Source organism: Chlorocebus sabaeus, chromosome 12 (genome assembly GCF_047675955.1).
Source record: "Chlorocebus sabaeus isolate Y175 chromosome 12, mChlSab1.0.hap1, whole genome shotgun sequence".
NCBI lineage: Eukaryota > Metazoa > Chordata > Mammalia > Primates > Cercopithecidae > Chlorocebus > Chlorocebus sabaeus.
This window is the reverse complement of record NC_132915.1, coordinates 66,673,769-66,695,460: the sequence shown is the minus strand read 5'-3', so window position 1 is coordinate 66,695,460 and position 21,692 is coordinate 66,673,769. Positions and strand designations below refer to the sequence as shown.

At 51.5% G+C, this 21,692-nt stretch overlaps 1 protein-coding gene and 1 long non-coding RNA gene across 2 annotated transcripts in view; one reads left to right on the top strand and one right to left on the bottom strand.

The window, feature by feature from the left end:
- Window positions 1-21,692, top strand: part of SHB (SH2 domain containing adaptor protein B) — a 154,351-nt gene that overhangs the window by 96,015 nt on the left and 36,644 nt on the right. The window contains exon 4 of the mRNA XM_007968663.3: window positions 15,298-15,469. Within this exon, the coding sequence (XP_007966854.3) occupies window positions 15,298-15,469 (172 nt within the window). The remainder of the gene's footprint in view (window positions 1-15,297; window positions 15,470-21,692) is intronic.
- Window positions 11,247-17,175, bottom strand: LOC119624332 (uncharacterized). Its single transcript, XR_005240402.2, has 3 exons — window positions 16,883-17,175; window positions 16,642-16,720; window positions 11,247-14,268 (listed from the first exon to the last, which is right to left on the bottom strand). It is a non-coding gene; the product is annotated as an uncharacterized lncRNA (long non-coding RNA).

The following is a 21,692-nucleotide window of genomic DNA, read 5'->3' as shown; positions in this document are numbered from 1 at the left end:
TGTGGACAGAGTCCATTAGGTGCTTCATTGGCAGGTGAGAAGCATCCTCACTGTTTCCTGTCGCTGGAGGGAAAGTGGAGAGGTGGGTGGGCCATCTCTCAGGTGGCGAGGACGAATTGAAGTAGCTCGGTTAGATTGCTGATGTGTTGCCACAGCCCCATGGGTAAGACCAGATGTGCAGCTGCCCGGGAATGACAGCAAGGACCCCCACCTGAGTCAGTGTTATCTGTGCCTGTGAGAGTGTGCGTCCACCTGCATGTGTGTGGGTGTGTGTGCAAGTGTATGCACTCACACTTGAGTGAGTCGTTGGTGTGGTCAGTGAGTAAGGCAGCTTAGCTGGGCCCCATCCATAGCATAGTACCTGTTGGAAATGCCCTGTGCGGTTTTTTCTTGGTTTTTGGGAGCTCTCTGCACTGAGTCTTTGGAGCCTGGGATGCAGGATCCGTAGCTGGAGGAAGAGCTGTATGGGATGGAATTGGCTGGCCAAAATCATTACCCTCTCCTTTCACCCCTTATATTCACTGATTGTGCAGATTTGGCCTAGATTAAACTTGGGCTGGGAATGGGGTCGGTACTTTAAAATTTCCAAAGGGTGGAGAGTGTGGGGGACCCTTAAGGGACAGACCTGGGCCTGCCAAGGGGGAGTTACAGGGATTTAGGGCCCAGGTGAAGGGTAAGAATTTTGGTTAGACCTAAATGTGTGTAATGAGCTTCCCATCACTGGGGGTTTGCAAGCAGAAGCTTGAGCAAGGCAGGGCTCTGACAGAGGGTGTGTCCTGGGAGGTCAGTCTGCAACCAGCTCTGGGGACGCATCCAGGCTTCATTCCGTCAGAACCCCAGCATGCTGATCAGAGATGGGGAGAGGGGAAGATGACTGAATTATCTCCATCCATCTATGAAGCAAAAGTTCCTTGCAGCTTTCAAAGCACTGTCCCAAACTGCATTCATGAAAAGAGGCGCCTCTCAGACACTGCCTCAACATTCTCCACCGGAGCGCCCTTCTTGGGCAGTGTTTCTGGAAGTCAGCGCCTTCCTTCCCATCTCATCAGGCTGGGGCTGCTACCACGGAAGGCTCAGTTATCACTTCCCAGCTGTCACGAAAACAGCTCTTAGAGTGTGTGAGGTGGCCCCAACTTCTTAGGAATGAAAGTTTCCCCTTCTCTGAGAATGGCCGACATGGAATTTTATTAAGGATTCAGAGAGTTGTTGGTGAGAAATACTTGGAGCTGTCCAAAGAGCAAACCCTGGGTGTTCATTACCTGCTCTTCTCCAGGAAGCTGACTGGCCTCACCAGACCTCCACTCCCACTTGTGGGATCCCAATCCCCAGGACAGTGCCCAGTCAGGTTCCACCACCGGCTACTGGCTGCAGGGAGTGGACTGCAGCTCTGCCTCCACAGAGAAGTGGTGTGGCTTCCGTCAAGCTGTCAGCCCCCTTCCCACCCGGCAGAGACACCTGCCTTCCAGAGCAGGCTAGACTCTGTTCCTGGCCCACTTTGAATCATCCCAGGAGTCTTTATAGCAACCAACAAATTGCAAGGCTGGCAGGTGGGTCTAGAAATGGCCTTCTTGCTCTGTCCCCAACCCACCCCCGCCAGATACAACTCGGGCCCACACGAGGCCTATGTGACATCCCTTGCCCAATGTCGGGAAAGGGACAAGGAGCCTTGGATGATGTCATGATGTCTGGGGGTGGTGCAGGTTGGTGTGGCAGGTCTACCTGGTTGTCGGCCTTTGTGGCACAGATTGCAGGATGGACAAATGGAACCCGAGCAGAAAGTGGCCATGTAGGGAGGGGCCCACAGGCAGGGACCAAGGAGCTGGGGCGGATAGCCTGTAGAAGCAAACTCCGGTGGAGGTGGCATGGATTTGGTGTCTTCACACCTCTGAAGGACCAGTGTGAGGACTGGGAATGAACGTGTCCTGGGAGTCTCAGTTTCCCTACCTGGGAAGTGAGACCAGTAGTTCCCACTTCAGAAGGGTCTTGCTGAGACTTGATGGGTATCACATCAGGAAAGTACTGGCATCGTTGCTAGCACTTAGCACTTTGTGTGTGCATTGTCTCATTCAGTCCTCACAATCACTCTCTGGGAGGTTAGTTTCCTCCTTTTACAGATAAGGAAGCTAAGATCCCATGAGAAGAAATAAGTTGGCCGGGGGCCCAGCCCATGGCTGGTCAGCAGCAGAGCCGGACTTTGAACCTGTCAGCTCCAACTCCAGAGCCCCTGCCCTAACCCAGTCAAATGTCTGGCCTCCCTGGTACTACCCAAGGTGCTGCAGGAAATGTGATTGGAGCTCTCATCTTCCCACAGCCCTCAAGAAGTATCGCATGCCCTTCATCTCGCTTGCACTAATTTCTGCCACATCGACACCAGGATATGTTACTGGGTGGTGGCTTCCCACCTGAAATGGTTCCAGCCAGGGTTTCTGTAAGGGACTGGGTTCTGGAGGTTCATGCCTTCATTGTGGGGGAGCCAGCGCCATCCCATGGGTTGGTCATGTCCTGCCACCACTCAGCACAGAGAGGGGCCCACATACCATAGAGTCCCACTCTCCCTGTCCTTCTGGGGAAACTAAGGCTCAGAGTGCAAAAGGGAACAGCTGGAGACCTCATGGCAGAGCCAGTCAGGCCATACACAGAGGAATGACCAGCATTTCCTTTTAACCCAGTGAGTAAACGGCTGTGTCTTTCATAATTTGCTCTTGTGTCTGAGAAGTAAGTAACTGCAGCTCTTGAGCTTGATGGAGGAGCCAGATGACAGGAGGGTGTGCGAAGGGCACCCCCCAGACCTTCTTGAGAAACTAAGTCATCTCATTTCGACTCACCCTCTGAAGCTTTGTCTCCATGAAAGTTACTCTTCAGGCAGTGTCCTGGGCTCAGTCAGGTCTGCCTTCCAGCAAAGATAAAAGACACATGACTCAACTAGTGCTCAGCATACTTATTTTGGGTACTTATCTGTCTTCCCTACTAGCTCCTTGGCAGATTTTAGAAGTTTAGGTCATGTTGGGACCCACGGGGCAATGGGAGGAGTCATACAGTCCCAAGTTCACATGCCAGCTCCACCCATCACTGCTTCAGAACCCGAGACGGACTGTTCAGTCTCCTTGAGCCTTAGTTTACTTATCTGTAAAATGGGGATGTTCACAACTTCTCACATTGGATCTCTGTGATGATTAAATAAAAACAAAAGATCTGAACGAAAAGACAAGGTAAGCCCTAAACGATCATGCATGTAAGAATTGGTTTTGGTGTTCAGAGAGGGCTTGCTATATTACATAAAATTCAATTTAACATAGAAACCATGCTGCATAAAGAAGTACTTAGTGGCCACAGAGGACCTGTTGCCAAAGCTCATTCCCAGTAATGCTTGGCAGTGGGAAGCAGGGATGGTGTGGAAAGCGACACTTCTTCAGGAAACCCCATATCTCAATCCAGCAACAGTTCTAACGAGTCCCGTGGTTCTTCCGTTCTTTACTCAGTCCCTCCAAGGATTAGGCCACTGGCCCGCCTGGGTGGGAGAGGGTCCCCGGGGCCTTTCTCCGATCCACACCTTCCCTCTTCTAGGTCTGACATGTCTGTGGATTTCGTTTTTGCCTGGAGCAGTGAGTCTTAAACTTGCAGGCTTCAGAATCACCTGGAGGAAGTGTTATACAGATTGCTGGGGTTCCACCCCCAGGGTTCCTGATTCAGTAGATCCGGGGTGAGGCATGGGAATTTGCATTTCCAACAAGTTCCCAGGTGATGCTGATGCTGCCATCTGGGGACTCCACTTTGAAAACATAGGGTGTATAGAGTACATGCTTTGTATTAGGTGTGGAGTTGGGGTAGAGTTAGGGAGGGGAGATCACCTCCTCCAGGAAGCCTTCCCTGGGACAACCAGTTCCTTCCCCTCTGTGCTCCTACTACACCCTGTACTAGAGTACACTGGTTTATTCTGAAATAGCTAGATACACACTAGACACTGTCAGCCTGTGGGGTGCTTACGCTATGGTGTCACCCCTTAGGCAGCCTCCCTCTTGAGTTTTGACACCTTCAAAGCCTCATCAAGTGAGGCTAAAGGGAAAGTAAGGCCCCAGGTACGTCTATTTCCTAAACACCTGTGAATCATCTCAGAGCCAGCTCAACTAGCTAATTTAAAATAATCCCATTAAGGTAAGGAAGGATGGGGAGGAACCAGGGACAGGAAATTAACATTTATTGAGCAATAATTGTAATTCCGGCGTGGGTTAACCCTACAGAGCCTTGCAAGGTAGGGGTCACTTAATTGTCGTCACTCAAATGACGGTACTGAAGCTCAGAGAGTGTGAGCAGCTTGTCCACAGTCACACAGCTGTGAACTTGGGCCAGTCTGACTGCAGAGCACTTGTTCCACTGCTGTGTTGATATCCTGCGTGTGGCTGGGGTAAGGCTGGACATTCCCTTGCACACCAGTACAAGGCAGAAGCAGTTGCACCCATACCATGTTGCCCTCGTGTCTTGTCACCGTCCCCCACAAACACAGTCACTCTGAAGCTGGTTTAACGCCACCATTGTGTGTATAGGACACTGCTCCACACCTGCTATTCCCACCAAGCTATGTGACTCATCTTCATATGCTCAGAATAAACAGGGCCCCGGCATCTGCAGAAGGGTCCCTTGGAGAATCTTAAACCCGGCCGCCACCACCTGTCCTAGCCAGGAGAATGCTGTCTCTTCCAAACTGGCTCCCCTTAGGCTCCCATGATGCTTCCTGTCTCCTGTATAGCTTCCCAGAATGCCTTGAGCCTGTGAGGAAATTAACAATTGTGTTTGTACCAAATGCTTTTTGCTATGTAATCAGTAACAGTTGTAATTAATGTTTAACACGTGTGAACAGCAGGTCTGCCCAGGAAAGGGGGGTTTCAGTGAGAGAACTGGGATCACTTGCTTCCTTTGGCTAATGTGTTACTGAGGGACAGGTTTTTCCAGTTGGTTTTTCTATTTGACGTATGAATAAATTCATTTAGTAATCTAAAAAAAAAAGGAGAGAAGAAAAACATCAATGTTTAATAGCTTTGTTTCGTCTGCTAATTACATTGATAGAAATATTCCTCCCAGTGCCTTTGTCTCCTCAGTGGAAAAAAAACAAAGAGTTGATAGAATACCTTTGCTCTTCTGTTTAGCAGCTCGGAGATCTTCATGTGGATGGAGATTTTTAAATTCCCTGAGGTCGGAGACCCTGCCTGTCTTGTTCACACCTGTGATCTGTGCCTGGCACACAGTGAGCCCTCAGATATTTGAGTAAATCAGGCCAGATGCAGTGGCTCATGCCTGTAATCCCACCACTTTGGGAGGCTGAGGCAGGTGGATCACCTGAGATCAGGAGTTTGAGACCAGCCTGGCCAATGTGGTGAAACCCTGTCTCCACTTGAATCCAGGTCTCTACTTGAATCCAGGCCTCCTGAATCCCGGAGGCCCCTAACAAGTTCAGCATAAACCCTGTGTGCAGTGCAATACAGTCTCAAAAACAACCACGGTAACCACAGTGATACAACTATGAGTACTCACTGTGCCCCCAACTCTCAGTGCATAGTACCACCCCCACTGTACAGATGAGGAAACAGAGACAACTTGGCCCAGGTCATCCCGCCAGCAAGTGACAGCACAGGACTTTAAATCCAGATACCCTGGCCCCAAAATACAAAATTAGCCAGACATAGTGGCAGGTGCCTATGATCCCAGCTACTTGGGAGGCTGAGGCAGGAGAATCACTTGAACCCTGGGGAGGTGGAGGTTGCAGTGAGTCGAGATTGTGCCACTCACTCCAGCCAGGGCAACAGAGCGAGACTCTGTCTCAAAAAAAAAAAAAAAAAAAAAAAAAAAAGATATTTGAGTAAATCGGGTCTCGGGAAAACCAACCCCGTGTTCTCTTAGGAGCAGTAGAATACCAATAAATCATGGCCTGCCCACACACAGACGGTGTGTTTTCATGTCTTTCTTGCATGCTGTATACCTGTCTCCTCGCTATGTGAGGCAGTGGGAAGGCATTTCTGAGTAGCCATTGACTGCTGTGGCTGCTACCTCTGGCCTCAACTCCCAGGGAGAAGTGGACAGCATGTCCCTGCCTGTCTGAGGATTGGCTGTGAATCCAGATGCCACATTGTGGACCTGGAGACTGGTGTGTGCTGGTCGGGTGCAGGCAACCCTGGCAAGCCATGTTTGTGGCCAGTACTTGGCCTGTCGCCCGACCACCACTCCCCATGTGTCCTGGCCTCCCTCACAGCCATCCACAATGGGCAGCAGAGAAACATGCACAGTGGGGCTGGGGCTTTGGGTCTTACGGACAGGGAGACTCATTCCCACAAATGCCCAGCTTGCTCCTTGCAGGTCTTTGGGCTCGTGGATGGGGAAAAAGTCACTTTCCCAGGCTCTAGGATTCTATATAAGTGTCTGTGGGTGTCTGCAGGTGAAAGTGTCAGGAGACATACTGTATCAGACGTGTGTAGGTTCCAGGTATGTTTGACAGATGGGCCTGGCCCAGAACTCAGGAAGGAACTCAGGCGCCGGGGCGAGGGGTATCTGGATTTCAAGTCCTGTGCTATCACTTGCTGGCGGGATGACCTGGGCCAAGTTGTCTCTGTTTCCTCATCTGTACAGTGGGGGTGGTACTATGCACTGAGAGTTGGGGCCACAGTGAGTACTCATAGTTGTATCACTGTGGGTACTGTGGTTGTTTTTGAGACTGTATTGCACTGCACACAGGGTTTGTGCTAAACTTGTTAGGGGCCTCTAGGATTCAGGAGACCTGGACTCAAGTCCAAGTTCACGTCTAGCTGTTGACTCTGGGTGAGTCAGTCCTTTTTCCAGCCCTCCATTTCCCATCTGCATAATGAATTATGACAATAAATATGGCTTGCTTTGGCAGCCGTAGAGGCCTCTGCATTCGGGTTATTTCATCATCTTCATTGGGCTTTATCTTTAGATTTCCTGTAGCCAAGCAGCAGATCTTAGGGTGGGGTCCTTGCTCCCAGTAATAGCATTCATTTTTCTTCTGGGGATGTCACAAATAAGAGGACAAAGGCACGCCCCTTCTACCAGGCCCGCTGTCCCCATCCCAGGCTTGGACATGTGTGTACGGCATTCCTGGAACCCAGGCAGCGTCCTGGCACCTGCCTCACAGCCTTCCCGCTTGCCTGCTTTGTGGTGAGTTGCTGGCTGCCTCCCTTCACAATGAGGACCTCTGTTCTCAAGCACCTCCCATCTTGAGTGGCAGCACAATGCCCTGAGGCCTGTGTGTGTCTTCCAGGCGAACACAGAGGCCTCTTGTTGGTGATCCTGGAAATACAAATCAAACATTTGCTGAGCCACTTGTCCTGCAGGTATCTGGAAGGAACCTGCACTCACTGGGCAGGTGGGGTAGGTGGGTGAGCGAAACTCACTCTTGAACTGGAGGGAAGAAGGGGCCTCACCTCTCTGGGCCTCGGTTGTGTCATCTATAAAATGGGAGTTCTCATACTTGTTTAGGAATTCTAATACTTGTTTTGCTGTGTGTTGGTGAGGGTCAGATGAGATGATACAGTACATTGTTTGGAAAGCTGAAACAGCAGAGGCCCACTGTCATGCAAAGAGAGTTTCAGTCATCTACCGGTGTTAGTGCATTGTTGTGAAAGTTGATGGCATTTTCATAGACTCCGGGGGTCAGGTAGTCCATCCCACCTCCCATACCAATGCATAATCTCCCCTCCTTGCCCCTTTCTAGGGTCGCACAGCTCCCTGGTCAGCAGCCCCTTCTGTGCTCTCCACCCCAAGCTCTCCCCACTCTCACCCACCTTTCCCCCTCACCAGCACACTGGAGTCCCAGCCTAGCTGTCAGTGCTATGCAGGAACCCCTGCCGGGGACTGTGTGCAAGGCCCTGGGCACCTTGACTCTGCCTCTGTACTTTGTTTTTATAGAGTACTAGAACATTTGTGAACTAACGCCAGGGCCAGAACAGCCTTCAAGCCCCTCTTGTCAGCCACATATAGTTTACAAATGTGGCCCATGTGCATTCCAGCTCATCCGCAGAGGGGCTAAGAAGACTATGGCTGTTGAGAGCTCCTTGCAACTCAGTCTACACACAGTGACTTGTTTTTCATCGTTCCAACCTTTATTGCCTCTGCTTAAAGGAAACTTCATCTTATACTGGAAAACTGAGAGGGTCATAGACTTCAGGCCAGAAGGAAGCAGCCAAACAGTCAGAACTTGGAGAACCATACCCGTCTCCTCTGGGTCCTGTTGCTCCATTCCAGTTCTCTTTGAATGACCCCCTATCCCCGGGAGCCACTGCCCACCCCCTTGGTCAGTGGTGAGGACAAGAGGATGTGTGGCAGACTGTCAACTCTTCTCTCACTGCACCTCCGCCGGGAAAGGCACTCCTGGGTGGGGGAGGCTGCCCAGGGCTGCAGTCCCAAAGCAGAGGGCTCAAGGGCTAGCGCTGGGACCCACTACCTGTCATAGCAACCTGTTCCTATTGCCCTGGGCAAGTTACCTGACCATACCAGGCCTCACTTGTAAAAACATGGGCAGTAATAGCACTGACTTCATAGGTTTGCCACAATGACTAGAGAAAAACACGGACTTTAAGTCCTCCATGGTGCCTGCCCATGAGCAGGAATCACTAAATAAAGAGTAAGATAGGCCAGGCGTGGTGGCTCCTTCCTGTAATCCCAGTGTTTGGGGAGACTGAGGTAGGAGGATCACTTGAGGCCAGGAGTTCAAGACCAGCCTGGGTAAGATAGTGAGATGCCACCTCTACAAACTTAAAAAAAAAAAAAAAACTTAGCCCAGCATGGTAGCATGCACCTGTAGTCCCAACTGCTTGGGAGGCTGAGGCAGAAGGATGGCTTGAGCCCAGGAGTTCAAGGTTACATTGAGCTATGATCATGCCACTGCACTCCAGCCTGAGCGACAGAGCGAGACCCTGGCTCTTAAAAAAAAGAAAAGAAAAGAAAGATGAAGCCATTTTTCAAAATTGTTCCCAAAGTCACTTGAGTGAGTCCAGCTCCTGAGTTTCCTTTGTTGGCTGATGAATGGAAGATTATAGTCCTGTTGAGCAGGGTGCAGGTTCATTCCTTCAACAGGTGTTGAGCATCCACTGTACATCAGGCACTGTTTTAGGTATTGGGGATTTAGCCTTGAACAAAACAGAATGAAATGCCCTGTCCTCTTAGAGCTTCTGACTCCAGAATTTCAGCAGGAGCCATAGAAAAAGAGGTGGTTTCTGATACAGGCATTGTTTCAGAGCATAGATGTGGCCATGGGTTGGGGTTACCTGCTTATAGGGGGCCTGCCTGGACCTTGGTACGTTATTTATTACCTTCACGGTACAGGTATTGTCAGCCCTGGTTTGCTGATGAGGCAGCTAAGGCTCAAAGAAGTTTAAGAAACATGCCCCAAGTCACTCAGTAATGACAGAGACAGGATTCAAACCCAGGTCCTCCTGATTCCTAAGCTGTGAGTCGAGACACTGCAGCTCCTCCATTCCTTGGGTGGGTTTCAGCCATGGGCCATTCATTGGAGCTGGCTGCAGGTCAACCATGGGGAGACTCCAAGGAGACTGAGGCACAAGGCCCCATCTCTGTGAAGTGTCCAGTTGTGAGAAGACACCTACATGCCTCAGTGTTGCAGAGGCCAGTGCCAGGACAGTGGTGCAGACTTCGGCACTCAGAGGAGGAGAAAGGAGTTCTACCTGGGGGTCTAGAGCAAAACCTACCTCAGGAGGTAACGTTGGAGCTGAGCTCTGAAGAATATCTGGGGTTTTTGCAGAGAAATAGTGAAGTAAAGGGATTCTAGAGGGTAGACTTTGCCAAAGCAAAGCCCTGAAGACAAAAAAGCAGATGATGGATCTGGGGACGGCCTGTCCTTTGTGACTGGAGCCTAAGGGTGGGTGTGGAACCCACAGGGGTTTTGTAGGGGAAGATGCATCATTACATCAAATTCAGAGGAACTTGAGCACCAGGATGAATTTGCCCTTTGCCCTGGGGCACTGGGGAGCCAGGGAGGATTTGCATGCCCAGGAGAGCTATGCTTTAGAGATCCATCGGCTTTTTGGAGTTTGCTCTCTGGCCAGCTCTGAACAGTGGACAGGACAGTGAAAAGAGATCCACCCTGAAGGAACACATTTATCTCATCCAAGCACCTTCTCCACATGAAACTTCTGTGAGTTAGGGGCAGACAAGAGACTGGAGAGAGCAAAGGAAAATAAATCTCAGGCGCAGCACCCACAGCACCCAGGCTGACTGGGAAGGGTGGTGTGGATGCCCCCTGAACTACAGGAGATGTACTGAGGGCTGGGAGCCACCAAGAGGGAGACGATGGTTCTCTGCAGATGGGATCAGGGTAAGCTTTGTGGAGGAGGTGGCATTTGTGCCAGACCTTTTCTAGACATCATTCAGATGGAGCAGAAGGACAGTAATTCTAGGCCTAGAAGTAGGAATTGCACAGCAGGGAGGCTAGATGAGGCCCAGCTCCTGCCAGACCAGCAGCCCTCAGGTATTCTTGTGGGGAAGGAAGACCCAAAGGTGGGATGAGCCTGACCCTGCAGGCCTGCAGTCCTGGGCTCGACCCTCACCCTGCTATTTGGCCTTGAGACCCTGGAGGAGTTCCTCCTACCCTTCCTCTGAACCTCTGTTCCTCCCCCTCTTACCCATGTGGCAGGGCCAGTAGGAGGGATAGAACTAAGCTAGGTGTCTTGGATGCTGTCTTCTGTTGTTAGCAGTGACCACACTTCAGGACTGATTGGTATAAAATCTGTAATACAAGCAAAAAGGGGACCAATCCAGATGGGAGGGCCAGGAAAGCTTCCTAGAAGCGAGGCACTTGAGCTGAGTCTCAAGGAATGAGTCCTGTCACCATGGCAGAACTTTTGGAAAGATACTGACCAGGCTCTCTCTCCCATCAGCCATGAGGATCTGGTCTCCATCATCGAAACCAAAGTCAGAAGCTTCAACCTGAGCCTCAACCTGCCCAGCTCTAAATCTCACTTTCCTCCTTCAGATTCCGACTTCCATTTTTAATTGCCCATAGGTGAAATTAATTAGGTTCTGTCATTCTAATGACTCATGGGGGTAGCATACTTTTTTCTCTAAATGCAGATATTCTTTTGAGGGATTGTGTCTTTATCTTTTGCAAAAAAATTACTAAATTAAAAGAATTGCCATGTTAAATTGCAGATTAAGGAGAAACTTAATTAGAAGGAATGAGAGCAGTTGTGTTTGCAGCTTTTGTTCTTAACATTTTTTTTTCTTAGGCTGCCGAATCACTGCACTTGGAGTCCGTATATTTGTATTTTAGGTGAAATGATTTGCCTAATTAAGCCTGTCACTCATCACCACCTGTTCTCTCTAAGATATATGGCTATATTATTAAGCTTGCCAGCAAATGTATAAATTATTTCAGTGGGGAATTACAGTGTTGACTAGGATGTTACTAGTTTTTAATCCAATTTATCTGGTATGAAAACCAATTTTTTTCCCCAATAAAGCAAAACAGCAGCTCATTAAGTTTCTTCATTTAATCACTTATTGAACATCCGTTATGTTGCCAGTAACTGGGCTAGGCATGGGGGAAGGGGCACATGGTACAGCCCCACCCTCAAGGGGCTCACCAGGAGCCAGGAAGGACACGCAATTAGGGTGCTAAGATCAAGGTGAGTCTTGGGAGAGGTGAGGTCCAGGAAGTCTTCCTGAAATAGGTGACCTCTGGAGGGTAAGTGGAATGAGTCAGGTGAAGAGGTTGGTTGACCTGAGACTGGACAAGCATTCGGGTCCTAGAGAACCTTTTGGGTTGTGCCGAAGAGCTTGGGCTCGCTCCACAATCATGTTCTGTGCTCCATGCCTCTGTATCAGGACATCGATTGTAGAGAATTATATTGGCAGAAATCCCCCAATCCTGATTTTAGCCAGTGGAGCCCCAGGATGTCAGGAGTGAAAGTGACTTATAATTCATCTGGTCCCTCGGTCTCCTGAGCCTGTGGCAAAACTAAGCCTAGAACCTCACTTGCCGCTTAGTCCCCTTCCTATACCAGGCCACTCCGCTGCCCTTTGACACTGGCAGCCCCGTGGGCCAGGATGCCTGCTGAGTTGTATCCTCTCTATTCCTAACAACCAGAAAATTAGCAGCAGGGGGTATCGTGGAGAAGTACAGGCTGGTCCCATGCTCCCTGACCATATCCCCTTCTGTGCCCATCCCAGTGGGGAATATCACCCTCCCCCAAGCCAGAAATCTGGGCATCACACAGCAGTCATCCCAGGCTCACTCCCACAAGTAGTCAAGCTCCTATATCCCTGCCGTCATTGAGGGGGTCAGCCTCCATCACCTTTCCCTGACTGTTCTTCCCATCTTCAGGATTGACCCCAAACCCACCCTCCACCAGCACTCAGAGAGGTCTCTAAAGCCCATTCTCTGATTATCCCCATCCATAGTCCAAGCTCTTTAGAAAGGGTCTCGAGGATGACGTGGCCCCAATTTGTCTATCCATCCTCAGTGCTCTCCCCTGCCCAAGGTCACCCATGGAGGGCTCTGCAAAGTAGGGGCTCGGGTAAGAATCAACCTCCTGTCCAAGACCATATGTCCCATGATTTGTTGCCATGAGGGTGCTCTCATTCAGCCGGAACCCCAGTGGGAGATCCAGGCTACTGGAAGTCCAGGGAGGGGTAGATGCCGGTAGTATGTGTGTGCTAGGGCCCCAGCTCCAGGTTTTAGCCCACCACCACAAAAGCCCCCTTATCAGCTGATGGGAAAGGGCCTTCTCACTCTCCAGCCCCAGGACCTGTCCCCTGGGAAGGCCTTGAGGTCATTCCTGTCTGTGTGTGGTTGGACACAGGACGGAACTGCGGCCAGAAGGAAGGTCAGGAACCCCCAGCAAGTCCTCGCTCTGCCCCCTCTCCACGCCACCAACCCTGGCATCACGGAGCTGTAGGTGTCTCTAAGGCGTGGCCTCCATGCTGCTTTCCTGGAAGCTTAATTAGGGCCTTTGGTGAGTCTTCCTCTCGTGGGTAAGGCCAGCCCATCCTTCTAGTGCTTAGGTAAACAGCCTGTGGTCACCCATAGTCCTCCTCCTCTCACGCTGCACTTTGCATGCACAGGCAAGTCCTGCCATCTCTGCCTGCAGAATGTGGCCAGATCTGACCACTGGCGGGCACTGCCTCACTGCCCTCCTGTGTGCTCTCTGTCCCTCTAATTAGTCAACTGTACATTTTAGAGCAGTTTTAGGTTCACAGCAAAATCAGACGGAGTCCAGAGTGTTCCCACATACCCCTTGCCTCCTTCTCTTTTGAGCACAGCAATCATGTAAGGAAGCGCCCGGTCAGAACGGCTCTCCACGTCTCTCAGAACAAAGCCAGAGTCCTTCCTAAGACCGGGAAGCCCGGCTTCCTTCCCAACTCCCTTCCAGTCACTCTGGGTCATTTTGTGTCTCACTCTAGGCACAGTCCCACTCCAGGGCCCTTGACTTGCTCTTCCTTCTGCCTGGAGTGTCCTTCCTACAGATGTTCCTCCCTCGCTTCAGGTATTTATTCAGATGTCACCTTTGGAGAGGGCTTTCCTGCCCTGCTGTATTTTTCTCAGTGGCACTTGTCACCAGCCGTTGATATGCAGATTGATTTATTGCCTGTCTCTCCTCACGAGGCCCCTGCGCTCCATAAGGCAGGGATCCTTGTCTGTTGCGCCTACCGCTATTTTCCCGGCCTTGAACTGTGCCTAGTACATGTGGATGAGTGGTTAGGAGCGTCATCGCAGGTGGACTACCTGCCGGTGTCACTGCTGGGTAGCAGGCTGACCACACACTCGGCACAGTCCTGAAAGTGGGTGGGTCCGGTGTCTCTGGAGCCTTCTGTTGGCAAGAGCCTCCCTTCCCACTGTTTTCCAAAATGGTTAATGGAGAAAGAGTGTCTTAGAGGGACAGAAATGCCCCATAGTCCCTGATAGGGAAGATGGTTCAGTGGCTGAGATGTAGAACAGGTTCATCACACTCCTTGCTTTCAGCAGACAGCACGTTTCCCCGCTGGCACTGAGGTTTCTCCAGGTCCTCCTGTGAGCATGGGGGTTGATTGCCGTGTGTCTGGCCCGGCTTGGAGGATAGCTTGCCACAATCATGCTTGCTAATTAGAGGAGAGGTTTATGCCTTTGTGTGGCACAGCCAGGGACATGTTTGTGGGCCTGCAGCTGGCCTCAGCTTCAGGAACCTTCTTCTGCAGGCTCTGGCCTCGTTTCTTAGGCACCCTCTGTGTGTCAGATCCTGGAGTATCCTCCCTTCTGACCTTCACAGCAGCCTGGAGGGACAAGAAACAGGACTCGAAGAAGTTCAGTAGCGTAGTCGAGGCTTGCAGCTAATCACTGACAGGCTTAGGAGAGGAAGTCAGGTTGGTTCAGTTGCTTCTATGAGGTGCCTAGTACTCTGTGTGCATTGAGCAGACACGATAAGTGTGATTTATAGTAACAGCACAGACTGCATTCCAGGCACACTACTAAGATTTATAGGTGTGTCACCTGCTTTAATCCCCATGAGATGGGCGCTGTCATTATCCCTGTTTTTCAAAGAAGGAAACAGGCCCATCTGGATAACTGGCAAGGTGGACTACTGGTCTCCAGGAACCCTCTGGCAACTCTAGTTTTAGCTCAGTGCTTTCTGTTCTTTGTGGTGTCTCCAGGGTCTTCCTCAAGGAGCATCCTCCCCGAGCCTCTGGGAGTGAACGATGCTCCCACAGGCCCAGGGCGGGGAGAAGAGCATGTGAATGGCCCTTCCTGTGCTTTAGGCACTGCTTCAGCCTCACCTGGGCGCTGGGTCCTGGACCCATGCAGGGGATCTGAATACAGGGGATGTAGTATGGCCCCCAAGTGGCACTCTGTAGGAGTATCCCAGGGAAAGGGACAGATGTGGCCAGTATGGCCTGAGGTGGGATGAGAGGAGGAGAGGAGCCACTTGGAGGCAGATTTTTGGCCCAATATAAGAAACAGCCTTTTCCCCTGAGAACTGTCCTGAGGACAGAGCTCCCCCAAAGCAGTGCCATGCCCCACTGCTGGAGGCTGCAGAGAGGTTCCTGTGGGGGTAAGGCTGAGCTCAGTGGCCTCTGGAGGCACAACCAGCCCCTCACATGCCCCACTGGGCTATGACCACGTGGGTGTCCTGTCTTAGGAAGCCAAAATCTTTTGTGCCATGTTATTTCTTTGCTTGAAACCCTTCCTCCTGCAAGTCATAAAGTGCCAAATAGAGCAACTGAACGTTACCCTTCTGTGCATCACAGTAGCTCCCTGGGCTGAGCCCTGCTAACCCTGCACTTTCTCTCTCTCCCTCCCCACAGCACAGTTTAATGGCAACGAGAAGCGGCAGTCATCCCCCTCGCCTTCGCGGGACCGGCGGCGCCAGCTTCGTGCCCCTGGAGGGGGCTTTAAGCCTATCAAACATGGGAGCCCCGAGTTCTGCGGGATCCTAGGAGAAAGAGTGGATCCTGCTGTTCCCCTGGAGAAGCAAATGTAAGTTCTGAGGGAGCAAAGCCCCACCTCACCTCCCAGTTCACCTAGTTTTTGCCCTCTCTTTCATGTCATCTTCTTTTAAAAATCCATAGATTGGGCCAGGTGTGGTGGCTCACACCTGTAATCCCAGCACTTTGGGAGGCCGAGGTGGGTGGATCATTTGCCTTGGAGTTCAAGACCAGCCTGGCCAACATAGTGAGACCCTGTCTCTACAAGAAAAAAGAAAAAAATACAAAAATTAGCCAGGTATGATGGCATACACCTGTAGTTCCAGCTACTTGGGAGGCTGAGGCAGGAGATTCAGTTGAGGCCAGGAGGGTGAGGCTGTGGTGAGCTGTGATCACACTACTGCAATCGAGCCTGGGCCACAGAGCGAGACCCTGTCTCAAAAAAAAAAAAAAAAATTCCCAAACTGAGACATGCTAGAACTCCAGGGGCCTTCTAGTCTGCCCCTACCTCCCCTTCCGTGTACACATGGGCAGGCTGAGGCTCTTGGAAGGTCGAGGCTCCCACCCAGCCAGTGGTAGGCCCAGGATTAGAACACATAACCTCCTGGCTTCTAGCCCTGAACTTAGGCTGTCCACACTATGTGGCCACCCTTCCCTTCAATGGCAGGAGGGACAGCAAAAAAGAGTCTACAGGGTGCACTCCTCCTTTTCACATCCTAGTTTCTCATTTCATCATGCAGCAAATAAATTCTTGGAAAAACGAAATATAAACTAAATCCTTTCCCCTAAGTGTAAAACTACGTGTAAATTAGATTTATTTTCTAGCTACAGTCGTGTTCTTGCTCCATGTCTGCTTGATACTGTTAGAGTTGGGCAAGGCCTTTCCACTCTTGATGCAGGTTTTCTCAGCCCCTTTGCCCAGAGGTTTCTCACCTCCAGTCAGTGGCCAAGTCCCATCCATGCTGTCCCCAAGGTCCGACATCCCTTTCTGTCCTTGCTGCCCCCAGCACTGTGCAGGGCCCAGCCCTTTATTGCCCCTCCCCTTGGCCATGGTTATCACCTCGTTGCTTTGCCAAATCATCCCTGGGTGCAGGTTCCTGCTCTGTTCTGAAACCTTCAGTGGCTCCACATTACCCCCAGGATAAAGTCCCACCTCCCTAGCCTGCCATTCATTCTGTGAATTGTCCCCAAACTATGTTTTCAGTTTCTAACCGTGCCTCATACCTGGATTAGAATGAGCTTCTCCAGGAACTTGACAAAGCAGGTTCAGGACTTGCGCTGGTGTCCTCAGGTGTCTTGTCAGCTTAAACAAGAAAATGTACAGTAAAGGGTTGTTAGCCCATTGCCTAGATGAGAACATCAGAGCCCAGAGTGGTGCAGAGCCTTGGCAAGGACTCATGGCTCAGAGTGCCCCCAACCTCGTGACCCAGTCCCTACCCTCTCCCCTCCTCTGTCCTCCACTTACTCTTTGCTCTTCCCACCCTTTGAGTAGGCACACATAAGGCCACAAGACTCACTGACACCACACACGGTTCGTGAGCCCTCCCTGGTGTGTGTCATGTACTGTGTTTGTCTTGGCCCGGGGATTCTGGTCTTGGCCCGGAGATTCTGATCTTGGCATGGCCAGCAGGGCATCCCCTCACAGGAAATTCTCAGTCGGTGAGCAGGATGCAGGGTTTTCCGAATGACGTCATATGCCGCCCTTTTAAGCAAGTGCTGTCACCTCTGGAGGCTTCTGCCACCTTTGTGAGTGCTCCACTCCTGCGGTACAGGGCGCATGGGCGGGGGGTGGGGGGTGGGGGATGCTCCTAGCCGGTGCTGTGAATCATGTCTCACAGCTGTGCAGATCATCTGGCAAGTTTTGCTTATTTCTGATCAAACTGTGTACTTTTAATCAACAAACTGTGACCCACAGATGTTCGGCGTGCGTCCTGACCAGCAGTGGCCAGGTCTGCCTGGGTCAGTCTGGGCCCAGCCTGCCCTCTCCCATCCCCGGACTCAGCCTTCATCGCAAGGTTGGGGGAGTTGGGCTGCCTTTCCTTTCCCATTCCCGCTTGATGGGGCCCCCAGCCAAGTCCAGAGTCATGACTGGCTTTTCCTCCCCCATCGTCTCATCTCTCCACGATTAACTCCCCAAGATGAGTCAGAAGTCCTGACTCATCACCCAAGGGGTGTGCTTAAGGTAAAATCCCACTTTGGATAGAGCCTGATGACCCCACTAAAGAGGATCACCTCGTCCCCCGCTGGACTGATGCTGCTCTAGAGTTCAGGAGGCGCCTTCCGGTCTGAACCTCTCCTCCACCCTAGCACAGAGGGAGGTAGGAGGGGAGACCGAGGCACTGGAGGTATGCCCCAGGTCACACGGGGCGGCCGTGGATGGGCAGGCACACATCTGCCTAGGTGCCCATACCACCTGCCTCGCCTCCTGGGACAGCAGAAAGGCTGCTCCAGTGCTCAGGGTCTGTCCCCACTGCCTCCTGGAGGCAGCCCCACACATACCCCTCTTCCTTCCTCCATCATTACCATCAGTGTATAAACATGTCCCAGTAACAAACTTTGCCAACATAAGTTTAAAAAAAAAAAAAAAAAAACCTTGACCCAACATTCCTCTCTAGGTACTGCGCCTGCTGAGAACAGAAACTCCATGAGGGCAGGAACTTGTCTAAGTCACCACTGCATCCCCTGTGCCCAGAACAGTGCCCAGCACGTAACAGGTGTTGAATAAATAGCTGAACAGTATAAATAAATGAACAGTATCCAAAGAGCTGCCAGCACTTCTCCCCTCTCTGTCACCTCCCCTTCTCTCTCACCCACCACAACCAGCCTGGGTCCCCAGACGACCCCCTCTGTCCTCCATGGCAGTCACCACAGTTGACCACTCTCCTTCTGGGCCTCTGGGCCTGGTGCTCCTCCTGCCTCCGTGGCCACTCTTCCATCTCCTCTGCTGGCTCCTTGCCTCTTCTTGACCTGAAGGTCCGACTTTGCAGGGCTCAGTCTCCAACCACGTGCTCTCCCTGGGTTGTCTCTCCCAGGATCCTGGTGGTGACTCACAGATGCATAGCACCAGCCCACACCTCTCCCAGAGCTCCTGACTCCTACGTCCAGTTGCTTCCTGGCATCTCCATTTGGCTGACAAGTGGGCATCTCAAACTTCACGTGTTCAAAACTGGGCTTCTGATCTTCTCCTCAAAACTTGCTCCTCCCCCAGCTTCCACACCTCCATAAACACATCTAACTAGGTGTCACATCTAACTAGGTGTGGCTCAAGCCACAAACCCGGCATCATCTTAATTCCTTTTTTTTTGTCGGACACCAGCATCTGTTGCTTTACCACATTCTGCCAGTGTTCCCTCCAAAGGACGACCAGAATCCATCATTCCTCCACCTCCACAGCCACCTGCCATGTGAACTACTGCACTAACATCCTGACTTGTCTTCTCTGACCCTTCCTCAGGCCAAGCTGACTGACCATCTGTAAGATTTCCCAGGGCAAACATCTCTTAAGACTCTTACTGCTGAGGATGAAATCAGACTTCTCCTCTTGGGCACAAGAACTGGGCCCACCTCCTGCCCGCTGCTCACAGTGCCTGGGCCGTTCTTGCCGCCTTTCTTCTCTGTGCGCGCCAGGCGCATTCCTACCTCAGGACTTTTGCACTTGCTGCCTTTTTTGCAGAGAAGATGTTTTCTTTAGCTCTTCACAATTGGCTCCTTCTCATGTTCTCAGGCCACATGTCATCTCCTCAGGGGCCTCCCCTGTCTGTTCATTTCTAAGCAGGCATCTCACCCAACCCCAGTCACTGCCTTATCGTAACCCCAGGATGCCTGCATAGCCCTCGTCACTATCTGGAATTGTTTCCTGTATCTCTCTGTTGACTCTCTCTCTCCCTCCGTCAGCCCCGTGAGATCAAGGATATGGTGAGTAGTGAGTAAATACTGGATGAGCTCATGGGTATTGGCTGGAGTGAGGGACGAAAGTTGAGTCTCCCTAATCCCCCTGGTTCTGACCTGACTGGCCAACCCCATGAGGTCCAGCCCATCCCTGAGATGACCTCCTGCCTGGATTCTCTTTCCAGGTGAAGCAAGGCCTACGTGGGCCCAACAGTTAGCCGTAGCCCCCCACAGGATCGCCCAGCCCAGCCTGACTCCTGGTCTCCAGCCTCCTGCTGACAGGCTGACCAGTGCCGGCCTGGCCTCCAGATCCAGCACCCTCTGCTCCTTCTCTCCTTTGTTCCTCAGCCCCTTGTCCCCTGCCCTTGCCTCTGTGTGGAGCGGTCGGGGAAGGGACTGGTAGCTTATCGTGTTAACCACCCGGATTCCCCTTAACAAGAATCCAGAGGCCATGCCCCTCCTCAGAGCAGGGCTTGCTCCTGAGCTCAGGGAGGGTGGACGGCAGGCAGCAACTCCCCAGGGACCACTTCTAGGCCTTTCCCTGAGGACGGCTCAGCTTCAAATTGCTGGGACTTGTTTTTCTAATAAAACGTTTTTGTCCATTCACTGAGGGTGTGTTACACAGTGAAATCTCCCAGAGGACAGCCTTCCCAAACCTGTTAACTCTTACTTCCAAAGTCAGTGCTGTCTTTGTTTCTCCTGATTACAGCCATGTAGCCTTTCTAAAGCATAACATGGGCCTTCATGTCTCAGGAAATGTTTTACTTGTGGTGTTTTAATTGTGGCAACCCATGCATCCCCCAACTTCACGTTCCTCTTTACATATTTCTCTGTACCTTTAGAAAGAATGGGGTCTGTGGTCTGCATGCTCTTCCTGCCTTCTCCCCTAGAAGTCTCCCCTCCGGATGTCCAGCTTGGTAGCCACCGCCTGGACCATCCACCGCTTGGCCACATTCCCACTGGACAAGGACACTCACATTTACTCTCCAGTCCTTGACTTTAAAGTTCATTTTTTCTCTTGGGGTTTTAATTTTGCTGTGGCCACTGCTACTAACTGTTGAGCTCTGCCTTGTGAGTGGGGGGAATTGCACGGGGATGGGCGGTGTGGGTTTTTCTCTGAGGAGAATGTCAGTGCTGGAACTCTCAGGGGCACGGTTTGCAGGACACCCTGAGACAGGCACCGGGAGGCAGCATCCCCATTTGCACCTGGAAATGTAAAATGCAGCCTCTGGATGGGCAGGGGCCTGCAACCATTGTAGATGGGGATGTCACCACGTGGTGTGCAAGGGCAGTCTCTTTATACTAATGCTGCAGCTGCCGTCAGTTAAGACTCGCCCCACATCAGGCTCTACGTTAGCCCTTGCGGTGGGGCCACTTATTACATTCTCACAACCCAAGAGAGGTTGGCATGATCCTCCCGTAATAGAAGCCACCTGGTCAGTGGCTTGCCTGGCCAGTGGGCAGCAGAGCCACCATTTGGAGCAGCATCCTTGTCTCTGTGGACAAAGCACACTCCAGCCATGGTAATGCTCAGTGCCTCTGCCTCTCATGGCTGAGTCTCACCCCCTCCACTGCCCCACAGAGACCGTCATGTAAACAGGAATGTATTTTGAGTGTGTCCACTCATGGGCAATGAGGATCTTTATTCTTGCCCTGCAATTTTACTGTCAGCTCTTCCAGTCGTGAAAATCAGTGAGCCAGGCATGGGGGTGCGTGCCTATAGTCCCACTACTTGGGAGGCCAAAGCAGGGGGATCCTTTGAGCTCAGGAGTTTAAGGCTGCAGTGAGCCATGATCACACCACTGCACTTTAGTCAGGGCAACAGAGTGAAAACCTGTTTCTAAAAACCAAAAAAAAGAAAAAGAAAAAGAAAAAGAAACACACACACACACAAAAGGAAAATCAGGCCAGATGTAATGACTCACTCCTGTAATCCTGGCACTTTGGGAGGTGAGGTGGGAGGGTCACTTGAGCTCAGGAATTCGAGATTAGCCTGGGCAACATAGTGAGACCCTGTCTCTAGAAAAGATTTTAAAATAACCAGGTGTGGTGGCACACACCTGTAATCCCAGCTACTCTGGAGGTTGAGGCGGGAGGATTGCTTGAGCCCTGGAGTTTGAGGCAGCAGTGAACTGTGATCGTACCACGGCACTCCAGCCTGGGTGACAGGATGAGACCCTGTCTCAAAAAAAAGAAAGAAAATTATTGTGCCCATTTCCTTCTCTGATGGGAGATGGGGGATGAGTCGGGCCCTCTGCATGGTACTCCTCTCCTCAGATTCTGCCGCCTGCCCTCCTCTGGCATGTTGGGTGTCTGGGAGCAGTAATGCTGGGATTCCCACATGCTCAAGTGGTGCTAGAGCCATCTGGCAGGAGCACGGACAACTA